This window comes from Pelodiscus sinensis, chromosome 5 (genome assembly GCF_052426305.1).
Source record: "Pelodiscus sinensis isolate ZL-2025 chromosome 5, ASM5242630v1, whole genome shotgun sequence".
Taxonomy (NCBI): domain Eukaryota; kingdom Metazoa; phylum Chordata; order Testudines; family Trionychidae; genus Pelodiscus; species Pelodiscus sinensis.
Genome location: NC_143056.1, coordinates 59,089,532 through 59,104,414, shown reverse-complemented (window position 1 = coordinate 59,104,414; position 14,883 = coordinate 59,089,532). Strand labels below are relative to the sequence as shown.

Genomic DNA, 14,883 nt, shown 5'->3' with positions numbered 1-14,883 from the left:
ATTCTTCCCATTATAGATTCCATGCATAGAGGTCTATCTATTTTCCATATCTTGATAACTCCTCCAGACATATTGAAAGGAGGCCTACAAAACTCAGCACGAGTATATTTCCACTTCAAAGTTTACAAAATCAATCCAGCAGCTGCCTTTATTGAAGGATTGTAAAATTTGTAGGCTATAACATTCATTTTAAAATATATTTCTTTTTAGAGGTAAAAAAAAAAAATTAGAGATAGTCACAAAACACCCCCAGTTTGTTTTTGTTTTGCACTGGAAAGAAAATGAGATTTTTTTTAAACTGATCAAGAATATGAGAAAGAAACACTATCTATAGCTTGATAGTAAGGATTCTGACTTCGGAGACCCTGCTTCATATCTATACCAGATTTGAAATATTTGGGGTGAAAAACTCTACTCCGAGTCTACACTAGAGTAAATGATGAAATTACTGAAAACAATTGTGTTAGCTTTTTTCCTTACTCTGAGCACTGCATACTTGAATTTATATTACTAAAACAGCTTATTTTTACAGGTGAAGAGATATCCAAAATAGGACTAAAATGAAAAAGTTAAAATCTCTAAAACCCATATAAAATAGTATTTCTGTCAAATATGTGACAAAATGTTGGCTTATGACGGCACAAATTCTTTATTGGCAGTTATTTTGGTTGATTTGCATAACATTCACATCTTCCTGAGTAATGAATCCAGTAATTTCAAACTCATTCTGATGAGCCACAATACTTTATATTGCATCAGAAGTATTCTGTACATGTGTGTATGTACATAATCTATGTCTTTATTCACACATACACACAAACCATATACACATATGAAGTGCAGTATTTGATGCTAACAGAACAATATGCAAAATAATGTGCTTGCATACATTACGGATTCTGCAAGGTCTGTGTATGCACCTCCCAGTAAAGTTATTGTGAGTTCCACACATAAAGGACTGCATGAATGTGTTTGCAGAGAATAGATACAGACATATTTTTTTTTTAATATGACCTGAATGTTGACCAAGACATTGGGGTCTTGGATTGTATTTAAAAAAGATTGTTTAATTTTGTTTTAGGAAAAGAACAATACCTTTAGCACAGGCGTGGGCATACACTGCTTCCCACTTCCCGCTGCTCCCATTGGCCGGGAATGGTGATCTGTGGCCAACAGGAGCTGCAATCACCAGTACCTGTGGAGGTACAGGTAAATATAGTGGCAGCAGCCCACCAGGGGCTAACCCTGGCAAACTGTGACTGTTTTATTGCCCACCCCTGCTTTAGCACCTGCAATGAGAAACAATGAGAACACAAGTTGTGTGCTGACCCTCTGGTAAAGTAGTAAGTTTCAGAATTATTAGGAGAAACTGAATTACTTTTTAAAACAACTTAATATTTTCTTTGAAACAATATACAATTTTAAACTGTTTGGTTAGTTGTACATATTTGCTCTAGAATGAAAATTCCACACAAGGTTTATACTCAAGAGTAAATCTTTATAACCAAATTACTATTTTTAGCTATTTCTTCTGCGTCTCCCTTACTTCTGATCTATTTTGGGTGCTGGTGTTCATTTTTTCCTTTGCATTGCTTGCAAATGAAAAATTGCTTGTTATCTAAAACAAAAAAATTGTCTTGTTAATGTACAATATTGTGAACATGGAATTTTAGGACAGCAGTTTTAAATTTCCAGTCAACACAATTATTAATTTTGAACCATGGCTATGGCACTTTCATATGAATATAAAATTATCTAAAAATTACTTAGGGTCTGATCCAACACAGACAGACAGAGAGACTCCCATTGAGGCAGTGGGCACTGGGATGGGCCCTTATGCTACAAAATATATTGGCTCTGTTACTCTCACACTGCTTGAAAATATTTATTCTATTTGTAAAGAGAACATAGCCTCTTGACTATGGATTGGAAAATTCAGTAGACAATTAGGTTACAGCTAATCACAGCTAGTGTTACACAATCATTTTCTTGGGAGAAATAAGAATCATTGTAGCATAATAAATGCTTATATAGTGTTCCTGTAAGCTGAGCATTTGGGCAGCCACTAAGGACATATTCAGATACCACCCAGCTAATGAGCAGAGCACCCACAGTTGGCAGCATATGTTTCTACTGGTGGTACATATTCAAATATTCCTTAGTGCACATAAAATTTATTCTGCCTGTGGATGGACAAAATTAGAGGGAATTTATATATAGTACTTTGAAGCATACTCTTTACAAGAGGATAAAAATCTAAAACTTTTTTCAAACGGTCATCTATTTCATGACAGTGAACATATCCAAGCCTACAGACCAATTTATAATTTCCAATGTTTTATTTTTTAGCTATTACTATCTTTAGTATAAAAATATTCATTTTTGAAAATGTGTACCATGAAAATATTGAAAGTGATGATTATCCGCTATTGTGTCTCACACCCATTCATTTTAACTACAAAAGGAGCCCATTACAGTCTATCATTTTAAGTCACATACAAACCCCACCCTCTCACATCAACCTCCTTTATTTTCTACGATTACCCTAAGAAAGAGAAAGCACCTCCATGTACCTTTAAACTTCATTAAGTCTATAAACACATGGAAAATATGAGACAAGGGAGATTTTCATTATGAAGTAAATTTGTAACAATTCAGCATTTTTACAAAAAGGATATTACCCTGATTTAATTTTTAGTTACTATATACGTATTGTGCACTCTATATGTACTCTGACAAACATACAGTTTTCTCCCTCACAGCTCCACTTTTCCCACGGGCTGATTTGACAATGAAAACAAATTTTTAATGTGTAAGCCCAGTGTTATGCGGCTTTCAGAAAATAGGAATCTTCAGGTTCCCCCGTAACAGAAGAGGGGGAAATTGAAGCGTCACCTAACTCTGCACAGGTTAATTTGATAAATATAAAGTTCTTGCTATGTAGTTACACAAAATGTCACATAGTAGTACCATTTTGAGTTTCTTCGTTGGTTCAGATGGGGCACTGAAGCCCAAAAGCAATTAAATTGAGAGTGAAAATTCAGTCTTCCTTCGTGCTGGGCTTCCAATTCAATGAGAACAGTTTCAATCTACACTGAGAAATTGGTTCAAGCATCCCATCACAGTAGAAATTGGCAGCCTGGTGATGATCTGGCTGGGCAGCAGGGCTTATAGTCTGCATCAGCAAGCCAAAGCACTCTATAGCCAACACCAGTGAATTAAAGTAATACATAGATTATACTTAGTACAAGCCTAAGAGGAGCCCAGCCCACCAGTTTGACTACTACTAGGGCTGAACTGGAGTTGACAGTACGCTTATGTAGGAGTTTTATGACCCCCATATGGACTCTGCAGCAACATATGCACATTTTAGATTTTCCATTCAATTCCACAGTATTAATTAGAGATTTGCCCTTTCCTCCAATAAATTAAGAAGAATGTATGTTACCAGGTAGCCAAGATTCTATATGCATGATGAAAAAGGAAAGAACACAAGTAAAGGTGACCAGTAGTTTTCAGTTCCTAGAACGCATAAGTTTGATAAAGTTCAAGTTGAAGCCAGCTCTTTGTTTATTTTAAAAAGGATCCTAAGCGGTAACCTTAATATCATATTATATGAAACATGACCCTTTTAATGCTTTTAATATCTTGCACAATGATTATACACGTTAGAACTAGGAATGGTTCAGAACTGCAAAGGAGGGATTTGGATCTGAACTTTTCCAGCAGAAGTTAAGATGCAGGGCTTTGGTTTGTTCCATGGTAAAGAAAGGAGCCAGCACTAAAGTTCAGATCAGTAGACAAATAACCATAGTTCAGAGTAATTGGGATAGGGGCTTCGGTTTCAGACCAGTTTTTACTCACACCATCATCGCATTGATTGCCTAATAAATTATTATGACGCAAATTCAGTATCCCCATTTCACTTCCACATCACAAAAGGAGTAAAAGATTCACTGTGAAAGAACAAATGACATGATTTAAACTCAAATAGATTTTTCAGTAGTAAACAGGGCAAGAGAGTAAGTACATTTCTGAAGTACTTTTACTTGTCTGACATCTGGAAGTTTCTTCAGTATGAAAATCCTCTTTAGTTCATTCTTGTGTCTTGGTGTTGCAGTGATCTAACATTTCTCCAGTAATGTAACATGTAAGCACAACAGAAAGAACCTGCGTCTTTTATTTTTCAAATCCCTCTCATATGTGCATATACTAGACAATCAACATCACCTAAACATAATTTTGTGTTTTAAAACATTTAGAGATGCAGAAACCCATACAATTATCTATAATGAAATGTACATACTTCCTCACCATAAGTTAAGTAACTAAAACAAATGCTAAGAAACAACTCTTTAGTTAAGGATATCCTACAAAAAAGGATATCAACTCTTTAGTTAAGGATATCCTACAAAAAAGGATATCAATGTTTTAAGTCCAAAATAAATTATGTCACTTTACTTGGTTGATAGATGGACTTAAGCGAATAGTAAACTTTAAAGATAATATTCTCTTATTCTGACATGTGACTGCCAATAGGTTTACAGTGCTACCATGCAGATTACCTAAATTTTCAAGTAACCTTATGACACACATATTCCTTTGGCTGCCAGAAGCTAGGCAAAATCCCAATCGTTCTTTTTTTCCCCTCTTTCACCAGTCAATTCTGAACTAGCAGTATAGGAACTGGTCTTCGTAGAGGATGGTTGTGTTTTCTTTCATTTGCTAAATACATTAAATGCACTTAGCTATCCAATATGAAAAACTGTCTGCATCATAAGGGAGAAGGAATAAATGACAATCCTAATGAAAAGAAATGAGTAGTCCTGTGGTACCTTGGTGATTACAAAGATATATAGTATCATGAGTTTTTAAGGGTAAAACTCACTTCATTGCAAAAGCTCAGGATGCTATCTATTTTTATTAGTCTCCAAGGCCTGGTTTATACTGGGACTTTATGTCGACGTTAGCCCCATATGGTTGATTTTTCGAAGTGATGCATCTGTACTACCAAGCCTCCTGCATTGACCTTAAGGGCTGCCGAAGTCGATTTCTGTCCCCCTGCTTTTCATGAGGAGTAACACTATTCCTAAACTTGCATGGTCAAATTTACATTAGTGTAGGCGCAGTGCTGCCGGAAGGCTGACACTATTGGCCTCCAGAAGGCCTCCTGCAGCTTTCCACTTTGACCGCTCTGATATCAATTTGTGTTTCTACTGCTCTTCCATAAGCTCAAAAAGCCCCAGGAACAATAGAAGGGCCTCTCCTTTGTGCCAGCATGGCAAGTCCATTCACGAGTGAGCAGCATTCTGTGGCACACGTGTAAATGGTGTTGACTAATTCCAGCACCAGTACAACAACTTTGAGGACTCCTGCCCCATAGGATCCAGTTCCCAGGGGCACAGAAGAGCGCCTGCATGGAGTGTCCAGGAGATCTTGGACCTGCTTGAGGTGTGGGGGGAGAAGCTATCCTCAACAAGTTCCAAACCAGCAGGAGAAACATCGAGATACATGGCAGGATAGCAAGCTGCATGGGGGCTAAAGGATATTCCAGGGCTGTATAGATCAAGAACCTGCACCAATCCTGCACCACAAGACATAGGAGGAGAGCAGACAGTCTGGGGCTGCATCTCACATGTGATGCTTCTACAACCACCTGGCTGCCATTTTGGGGGGGTGACACAGCCAGCATCCCTAGTGTGGTTGTCAAGTGTAGACAAGACATACTGGTGTCAGCCTGGAGGACACCATAGAGGTAAAGGAGTAAAAGGAGGAGAAAGAGGATGAGGAGGAGAAGAGTAGCCAGATGCTTAATACTTGACAGCCAGGAGCTGGTAATGTTGCTGGAGTCAGTACCCTACTCTCAGTACAGTACCGTCCCTGGGAGGGCACTTCTGGTGAATTCACAAACTTTGTCTTCCTGCAAGTCGGTTAAGGCAATGAGGTGTGAAGTGTGGGGTGCTCAGTGCAGGGGGCATGAAACTGTTTGTTCATGTGTCTGCAGATGGAGTGGGTGTATTGTCTACACAGCTCCATGAAGCTCTCACATAAGAATCTAATCCTTCCCACAAGGCTTTTGAGGAGGCCATCCTTATGTTGCCCTCTGCCGTAGGACACCCTCCTTGGCCGAGCCATCGGCATCACTGAACCACAAAGCAGTGCAGCATAAGGCCCAGGTTTATGGCCACATTCAGTCAGCAACTGCTTCTGATCACTTGGATGTGATTTGGAGAAGACTGATCTCTTACATTATAACCTACATGAAGGAGGAGAGGAACCTACTAGCTCTCTCCACAGGAAGCTGCATGTTGCAGACACAACATACACACCCTCTTCCCCTCCCCCTGTAGTCAGAAAAGGAACCAGTGTGACACAGACATGGAGTGTACCAGACACAGTGGCAAGCCAACCTTCCCCCGCAGGCTCCTGCCCTGGCTGGGAAAGTAGCACTGTCCTGGGAAACAGAGTGTGCTGGATATAGTGGGAAGCCACTCCCCTCCTGCATGCAGGTTCTGGCCCTAGCTGGCTCCTTACTATGACTGCCTGCCTACGCAGTGAGTGTGTCCTGATGCTCCCTTGAAAAGTCTGGGCACCTGCTATAAAGTGCCCACTTTAAAGAAAACATTTAGCTTTGCATGTAACTCAGCTCCTTTGTCTTTATAGAGAGCTTCGGTGTAGGCTAACAGAGTAGACGTAAGATTAACATAATGTATCCGTTGTAAAGTCTGTGTCTGTAATTTTTCATTGCAGCTTGGACAGCAGCCAGCTCAGTGCATCTTCCACCTCTTATAGCATCTGCCTCTTACAGCACCTACCTGGCTCACATCTGAAGGCCCAACACATGAGGAAGGAGATGTTCTGTGAGCAAAAGGACTACATGCACACCTTTATGGCAGAGAGCCAGGCAGAGCAGCAGGACCAGATCATGGAATGGCAGGAGAAGAGGGCCTCCAGGGAGCAATTGGCACAAGACAATGCTTTCTTCCCTGACTGCTATTATGGAGCATGTGGTGTCCTGCCATGAGAGGGCCATATCTCAGAACTCTGCCTATCACAATGACACCCCAGTCTCTCCTCCACCAGTCCTGTGGCTTCCACTCCCAGAGTCTCCAGGAGCTGTCATGGCCCCAGGACACAGAGGGGGGGTGGGGAGGGCTCAAGGGGAGTTGGAGCCTCCAGGCATTTGGGAGGCAGAAGGCAGTCCCACTCCTATTCCTACGCCCCCCTTCCAATTCCCTGTTCTTCCACTTCCTTTTTTCCCCCTAACTCATGTTCATTGAACAATAGTCTCTTTATTGCTTGAAGTGCAGGGGTGTGGTGGGGGATTAAAGGGAAACAGGGAATGCAGGGACAACTTGAGGAGAGCCACGTGACAGTCTCAAAAGAGGCCTTGCATAAAACTACCCTTCAAGGCCTCTCTGATTTGCACTGCCCCTTACTGTGCTCTCCTGATTGCACTGGTATCTGGCTGCTCAAACACTCTGGCTAGGCACTTTGGCTCAGTCCCCTATCTCTCCTGCCAGATAAGTTTCCTGCTTGCTTTCACACAGTTTATGGAGCACACAATATGCTGCTACCACAAAGGGAATGTTGCAGTCCCTGAGGTTCAAATAAGTCAGGAGACTCCTGAACTTCCCCTTTAAATGTCCAAATGCACATTCCATTACTATTCTGCATCTGCTTAGCCTGTTATTGAACTTCTCCTTGTTAAAGACTGCCAATGGAGGGCTTCATGAGCCAGGGGACATGGGGTAGGCTGGGTCTTCCAGAATCACTATTGGCACGTCCACTTCTCCAACTTTGATTGTCTGCTCAGGGAAAAAAGTCCCAGCATGCATCTTTTGGAAGAGGCAGGAGTTCCAAAAAATGTGGGCATCCTGCACCTTTCCATGCTGATGTTGGTGAAATGGCCCTTGTGATCCATGAGCACCTGCAGCACCATGGAAAAGTACCCCTTTTGGTTGATATGCTTCGAAGCAATGTGTTCAGGGGCCAAGATTGGGATGTGCATTTTGTCTATTACGCCACCACAGTTAGGGAAGCCTATTGCGGCAAAGCAATCCGCTATGGTGTCCACATTTCCCAGAGTCACGATCCTCTGCAGCAGAATGTTATTGATGGCCTTGGCTACTTCTATGACAACAGCCACTACTGTAGATTTCCTCACCCCAAAGTGGTTCCCGACTGAGTGGTAACTGTCTGGCATGGCAAGCTTTCATAGGGCTTCTCTACGGTCAGAGTGTCTCTCGTTCTGGTATCCTGGCACCGCAGGGCAGGGAAAAGCTAATTGTACAATTCTAGGAACGTGGCCTTGTGTATTTGGAAGCTCTGCACCCACTGCTGTTCGTCCCATGTCTGTATCATAATGCTGTCCCAGCAATCTGAATTCATCTCACGGCACTAGACCTGGCGTTCTACTACGTCCAGACGATTGAATGGCAGGTATGCTAGCATAAGCGCCAGACATTGCCTGAGCAATGCCTCCATGCCATGTCGAGCTTCGGACTCCTCCTCTTCCAGGTGGCACAACATGCATATGCTCTCAAAGCACATTGCTATTAGGCACACCATTACATGTAAGAGCACAATGATGCTTTCCTGCACACCAGACTCCATACTCATGCTGCTTTGACATCCACACAAGCAACCAGGGCTCAAAAAAGGAATGAGTGGACTGCCTCCCTCTGATGTCATGCCAGGGGGGAGGGAGTAGACGAATGAATTCTGGAGACATGAGCCCCTGACAACCTGCTGCAGAGATCTGGACTTAGCACACACCGTGAACATAGCCCAGAGTGCACAGCCGCCCGTGGTGCCTTGCTGTCTGAGTCAACAGAAGTTTCCCTAATGCGGGTATGCTACTTTGGACTAAGTTTGATTCTTCTCCGCAGCGAGGACATGGACCTTGGACTTCACAAAATCAGGTGGTAGGAAATCGACCTTATTAGAGTCGACCTTATCTCATAGTATAGATGTATCCGAAGGTGCCACAGGACCACTCATTGTTTTTAAAGTTACAGACTAACACATTACTCCTCTGAGACTAATTAAAAGGAATACTAAAGTACCTACCACCCCATTCCAAGGTACTCTCAGTTCTAAAGATCCATGATTAGGTTAAGAAAATGAGGAACAGTCCGAAGTGGGTATCCTTTTTGATGCCAAAATAAAAAAAAAATTGACTTACCCCTTCACTGGCATTTTCCCCTGTGTTCGCCAGCATTTCCTGTAGGGCTCTGACAGAGAGAGACTGCTCCAGCACAAAATTACAGATGCAAAGATCTGGAGGCACATACTGCAAAATCAAGAGCAAGACAAAGGACAAGAATGATATAGCTGGTTAGTTCAAACAAAGCACACATGAATACACCCTCACAAAATAAATAATATCAATTTTAAGATGAAAGTAGGTTTTTTTTAACAACACAAGTTTTTGTATAAAAATGTTCTTCCCTCCTTCAGAAGATTTTCTCACTGCAATTTCCCTTTTTTACTTAGAACATTGCGCTATTGTTAAAATAAGGAGTCATCAGGCTCAAAAGCAGAAGAGTTGTAGGCTACTTTTTTCTCAGTTTTCATGTCATGATAAATCAACAGAAAACTAGAAGTAAAGATCTGAAATCATAATTTGATATCCTAGCCCTTGAATGTACTTCACATTAAAAGACAAAACCTTTATTGTGTCATCAAAATAGCTGTAATTATTGAATTATAATTCTTACATTCAATACAAAAGAATGAAAAAAAATTCAATCCTCTAGTTCTGTAACTGGAAAGAGCATTTACTTACTTTACAATATCAGTAGTTCTTCAGTACATGTCGTTCCTGATGGTACATATGCCCCCCATACAGTCATTATAGGAATGTTTTGATCAGCAGTGTCCCTGGGGTCCCCACTTTGCAATCTGAATATATTCACACCTACCTGCCCAAGGGCATAAAGGGTGGAGGCAAGTCATGGAATATATATGGACAACACATCTCCAAGAACCACAGTTACGGTAAGGTAGGTAACCATTCTTTTTCAAGTGACTACCCACATGTATTCCATTCTTGCTGACTCTCAAACCGTGATCTGATGTGTTAGAAGTAGGTGCTCAGAGTCTGCAAGACAGTTATGTCAAAAAGGGTATAAAGCCTAGATGCGTCTAAAAGAGACTAGGGTCTTAAAAAAGTATGTACTGATCCCTAGGTAGCGGCCCTCCAAGTTGCAGAGTCAGCCACACCTTTCAAAGAAGCCAAAGTTTCCCATTTAGCTCAGCCACCATCTTCTTTGTCTTTGTGAGACAGAATAAAGATCTGGTGAATCACACAACACCTCTGCAAAAAGGGGAAGGAGGGAGAGGGGAGGAAAACAAGCAAACAGCCAAAACAGCCTGTACAGACTAGCAGCAAAACACTCAGAGACATGAAAACAGAAAGCCCTGAGAGAACCGCTATGTTCAGTAAGGAACACTGAAACTTAGGATAGGGCCAGCTGCAACACCAAAATGATCATAACCTCACATTAATGACAGCCAAGAAAGCATTCCAAAATCAATACACAAAGATGCATCAGAAAGATGCAACAGTCTCTTCTTAGGAGGAAAAATTTCTAGTAGGAACCTACTGTAGAAACCATTCATATGGGGAAGAAATTATCTATGATGTCTAGAAACAATACCCAACTAGATCAGTACAAGCAAAAGGCATCCAGAGATAGCTGTGCTGACACTGAATAAAGAACAGGAAGTCAACAGAGCATGAAAGAATTCCCATGGTATGGTAAACCAGTGGACAGTAAAGAGTTTTTTTCCAACAAAGGACAACACATCACAGGAAGTGTCTAAAAAGGTGACATTATGCTACAGTCTACTAATTTAAATGCACAGGGGCAGCTCTCCTTCAAATGAAAACTCAAAAGACACTGAGATTAAGGACCTTGCAACCAGGATGAATCAACCACAATCACCTGGGAAAGTATAAAATATATTTCAGACACAGATATTACTGTAACAGTTATCCCAGAGCCACTTTATAGGAAGATAAGTGTCTAAGATTGATCCTGTGGCACATTAGAGACTCTCGCTGTTTTTAAAGTTACAGACTAACACAGCAACCCCTCATATTTTTATGGGAAGATGAAAGCATAACAGTACAAGAGTAAAAAATGAATTGGAAGGCCCAGGAAAATCTTCATTAAAGGTGAAAGGAAAATCACAGCCATAAGCATGGTTATAAGGATAGAACCTTACAATACAAAGCTGCTGCTGCTCCCCTCTGTAGCTCTCACTTAGGCCTGGCCCATCTCCTCCCCCCTCCTTCCTGTTTCCTGTGATTCCAGATTCCCAACAGCCAGTGCTCCCAGTTCTAATAATTACAAGCAGCATCTAAAACATCACATTCCCTCCTCTCTTAAAAATCTCTCCCAATTATAAAATAAACATTGTTGTTCTAACCACAGCAACAAATATGGAAGAAGACACTATACTGTTGGCAGAAATACTACACTGAAAACACTATAAATAGTACATAACATAGTCTCTAGTCTAGACAGGTGGTCGTCTAGGTCTGACAGACCGTCTCTCAAACCCCGGTTCCAGTGTTGTGTCTTGTTGTGTTGGTGCTACGGTGAAGTCATAAAACGTGGGCTGGGTGTTGGCATCATCTCCTCTTGATGCACAGGCAGGTGCAAAATAAGAAGCATTCCATACTCACCCATCAGAAAGTTGATAGGTGTAAGGTCCTTTCTTCTCTATGATTTTAAGAGGAAATGTGAATTTATGGTCCTCTTTGCGTAAAATTCCAGGTTTTCTTACTCTAATGAAGGAACCACACTCAAACTTTGGTTCCTTAGCACCCCTCCGTTTATCTGTGAAAGCCTTATACTTTGCTTGCTTCTGTTCAACTGTTTTTCTCACAGCATCCTCATATGGATTGTTTCTAGACTGGCCAGTTTTTCCGGAAAATCAGCCACTTTTCCGGAAAAACTTGCCAGCTGTCTACACTGGCCGCTTGAATTTCCGCAAAAGCACTGACGATCTCATGTAAGATTGTCAGTGTTCTTGTGGAAATACTATGCTGCTCCTGTTCGGGCAAAAGTCCTTTGCGCAAAACTTTTGTGCAAAAGGGCCAGTGTAGACAGTTCAGATTTGTTTTCCGCAAAAAAGCCCCGATCGCGAAAATGGCGATTGGGGCTTTTTTGTGGAAAAGCGCGTCTAGATTGGCATGGACACTTTTCTGCAAAAAGTGCTTTTGCGGAAAAGCATCTGTGCCAAGCTACACTCTTTGTTCCGAAAATGCTTTTAACGGAAAACTTTACAGTTAAAAACATTTCTGGAAAATCATGCCAGTCTAGACACAGCCTTGGTGTATCAGGTCTTGCCTTTAACAATCCAGCAATGTTAAGTTTAGTATTCATCTGTTTTCCATGAAGTAACTCTGCGGGTGATCTTTGCGTTGTGGCATGATGTGTAGCCCTGTAGGCTTGCAAGAAATCAGTAGTGAAGGTTCTCCACGAGCGCCCTTCCAATTTAGCTGTTTGCAAACTCTCTTTCAAACTTCCGTTAAACCTTTCGATTTCCCCATTGGCTTGAGGGTAATACAGGGACGATCTTCTATGCAAAATGTTTTTCCTCTGCTAGAAAAGTTTCAAATTCCATGGAAGTAAATTGACTACCGTTATCTGAAACCAGTTCTTTGGAGTTACTTTCCCTGCTAAAAACTGTAGAGAGGAACTTAATTACTGTAGCAGAAGAAATTTGCGATGTAAACGCCACTTTAGGCCATTTACTGAAATAGTCTATTAAAGTGATGGCATAATGACAGTCAATTGGAGCAGTATCAAAGGGTCCTACGATGTCAATCACAACTTTTTCCCATGCAGAATCAGGAAGAGGAACAGGCTGTAATGGTGGGGTACATGTCACTGCTGTCTTATCATGCTTTTTGTCAAGTGATTCAGGATATTATGATTGCTTCAGTTTGGGAGTTCATCCCTGGCCACCAATACAGATCTCGTAGTTGTTGTTTGGTTCTAACAATATCTTGATGAGTATCATGTGCCAGGTGTATGAGTTTTGGCTGTAATTCTTCAGGCACAAATAGCCGGTGTGTACCTTGTAGCACATAGCCATCAAGCAAAGAAAGTTCATCCGGAATTCTAAAATAAGGCAGAAAAACTGGGTCAAGGTTTTTAGAGTTACTGGGCCATCTCTTTGTCAGAAATTCCTGTAGTTTTTGTTGAATTGGACATGCTGAACAAGCAGCTTGGAATTGCTCTCTTGTAACTGCAGTAAGAGTGCTTGCAATAAGCTCAACTACTTCATCCTCATCCTCCAGTGGACCATCTGGTGAAGACAAAGGAAGGCGAGAAAGGCAATCAGCTACCACATTTTGGTTTCCAGGCTTATATTCCAGTTCATAATTGAAAGAGAGTAGTCTTGCAGGCCATCTAGCAATACGATTCCCTGCTCTTCCCAGTCCTTCTGTGGTTAGCAATGTTGTCAAAGGGCTGTGGTCTGTGCACAACTTGAACGTGCAGCCCCAAAGGTAAGTTCTCCATTTTTCAGTAGCCCAGACACAAGCAAGTGCTTCTTTTTCAACCGTAGAATATTTTCTCTCAGCATCACTCAGTGTCCTTGAAGCAAATGCAGTAGTCCTCTCTGTGTTGTCCTCATGAAGTTGTGTGAGGACAGCCCCAAGTCCATAATCAGAAGTATCAGTAGTCACAATTGTGGGCAATGCAGGACTGAATAGTGCAAGTACTGGACTATGTACAATCAAGTCTTTCACAGTTTCCAAACTAGCTTGTGCATCCATTGTCCATACCAAGTTTGAACTTCCCCATAGTAATTCTGGTAATGGTTCAATGACGGAAGCATAATTGGGAATGAATTTTGCATACCAGGAGGTTAGACCCAAGAAGGAATGTAAGGTTTGCAAATCTGATGGAGGAGGAGCATTTGAAATTGCTAGGATATGATCTGGATCAGGTTTTAGTCCAGCCGGTGAAATTGTATGTCCCAGAAAGGAGAGTTCTGTTTGTCTACATTTGCATTTAGACATATTGAGCTTGAGGCCTGCAGTGCTGATGCAGTTTAGTACAGATTGCAGATTGTCATGCTCCTCAGAAGTATTTCCAAACACGATAATATCATCCAGATAGCACTGAACTCCATGTTGATTCTTCAGAATCAATGACATTTTTTGGAAGGCACTTGGGGCAAGTGCAAGACGGCATGGAACCCGTTTAAAACGAAATAGTCCCTCATGAGTAATAAATGCTGTGAGGTCTCTGCTATCTTCTTGCAACATATCCTGCTGGTACGTGCTCTGCAAATCAAGAGTAGAAAACATCTTTGCTCCATGGAGTTCTGCAAATACTTCTTCAGTATGAGGAAGAGGGTGGCTGTCAATCACAATAGCTTTATTTGGCTCCCTTAAGTCCACACAAAGGCGAATGCCTCCATCCTTCTTCTGTGTCACTACTATAGGTGAAACCCATTCCGAGGAGTCAATCTCTTCAATAATGTCTTTTTGAACACGTTTTTTATGTTCCTCTGAAACAGCTTCCCTGACTGAAAATGGTAAGCGCCGTAACTGCTGTCGTACAGGTGTCACATTATGTCGCATTTTAACTTTATGCACAAACCCATAAGCACAGCCAAGTTTATCCTCAACCTGGTCTTGGGTCCCAGCTGAAACTGGGGTATGTACTGCAAGAGTACTTTGCTGAGGTTTCAATTCGTCCATTAACTACCCTGAGGTTTAAAGCAGCCAATAAATCTCTGCCAAGGATAGGAGTACCTTTGTGAACACTGTAAAACTCTGCATTTACACAGCAATCACCAAAAGTTACTGTTGCTGGCAGGCAGCCATGTACTGGAATTTGGTTTTTCAAA

The 14,883-nt window shown here is 41.5% G+C and overlaps 1 protein-coding gene across 22 annotated transcripts in view; it reads right to left on the bottom strand.

Annotated features, from left to right (window-relative positions):
* Window positions 1-14,883, bottom strand: part of RYR3 (ryanodine receptor 3) — a 522,680-nt gene that overhangs the window by 394,857 nt on the left and 112,940 nt on the right. For all 22 annotated transcript variants that reach the window (XM_025189447.3, XM_075927047.2, XM_075927048.2 and 19 more), the window contains exon 3: window positions 9,188-9,295. In XM_025189447.3, coding sequence (XP_025045232.1) covers window positions 9,188-9,295 — 108 coding nt within the window. The remainder of the gene's footprint in view (window positions 1-9,187; window positions 9,296-14,883) is intronic.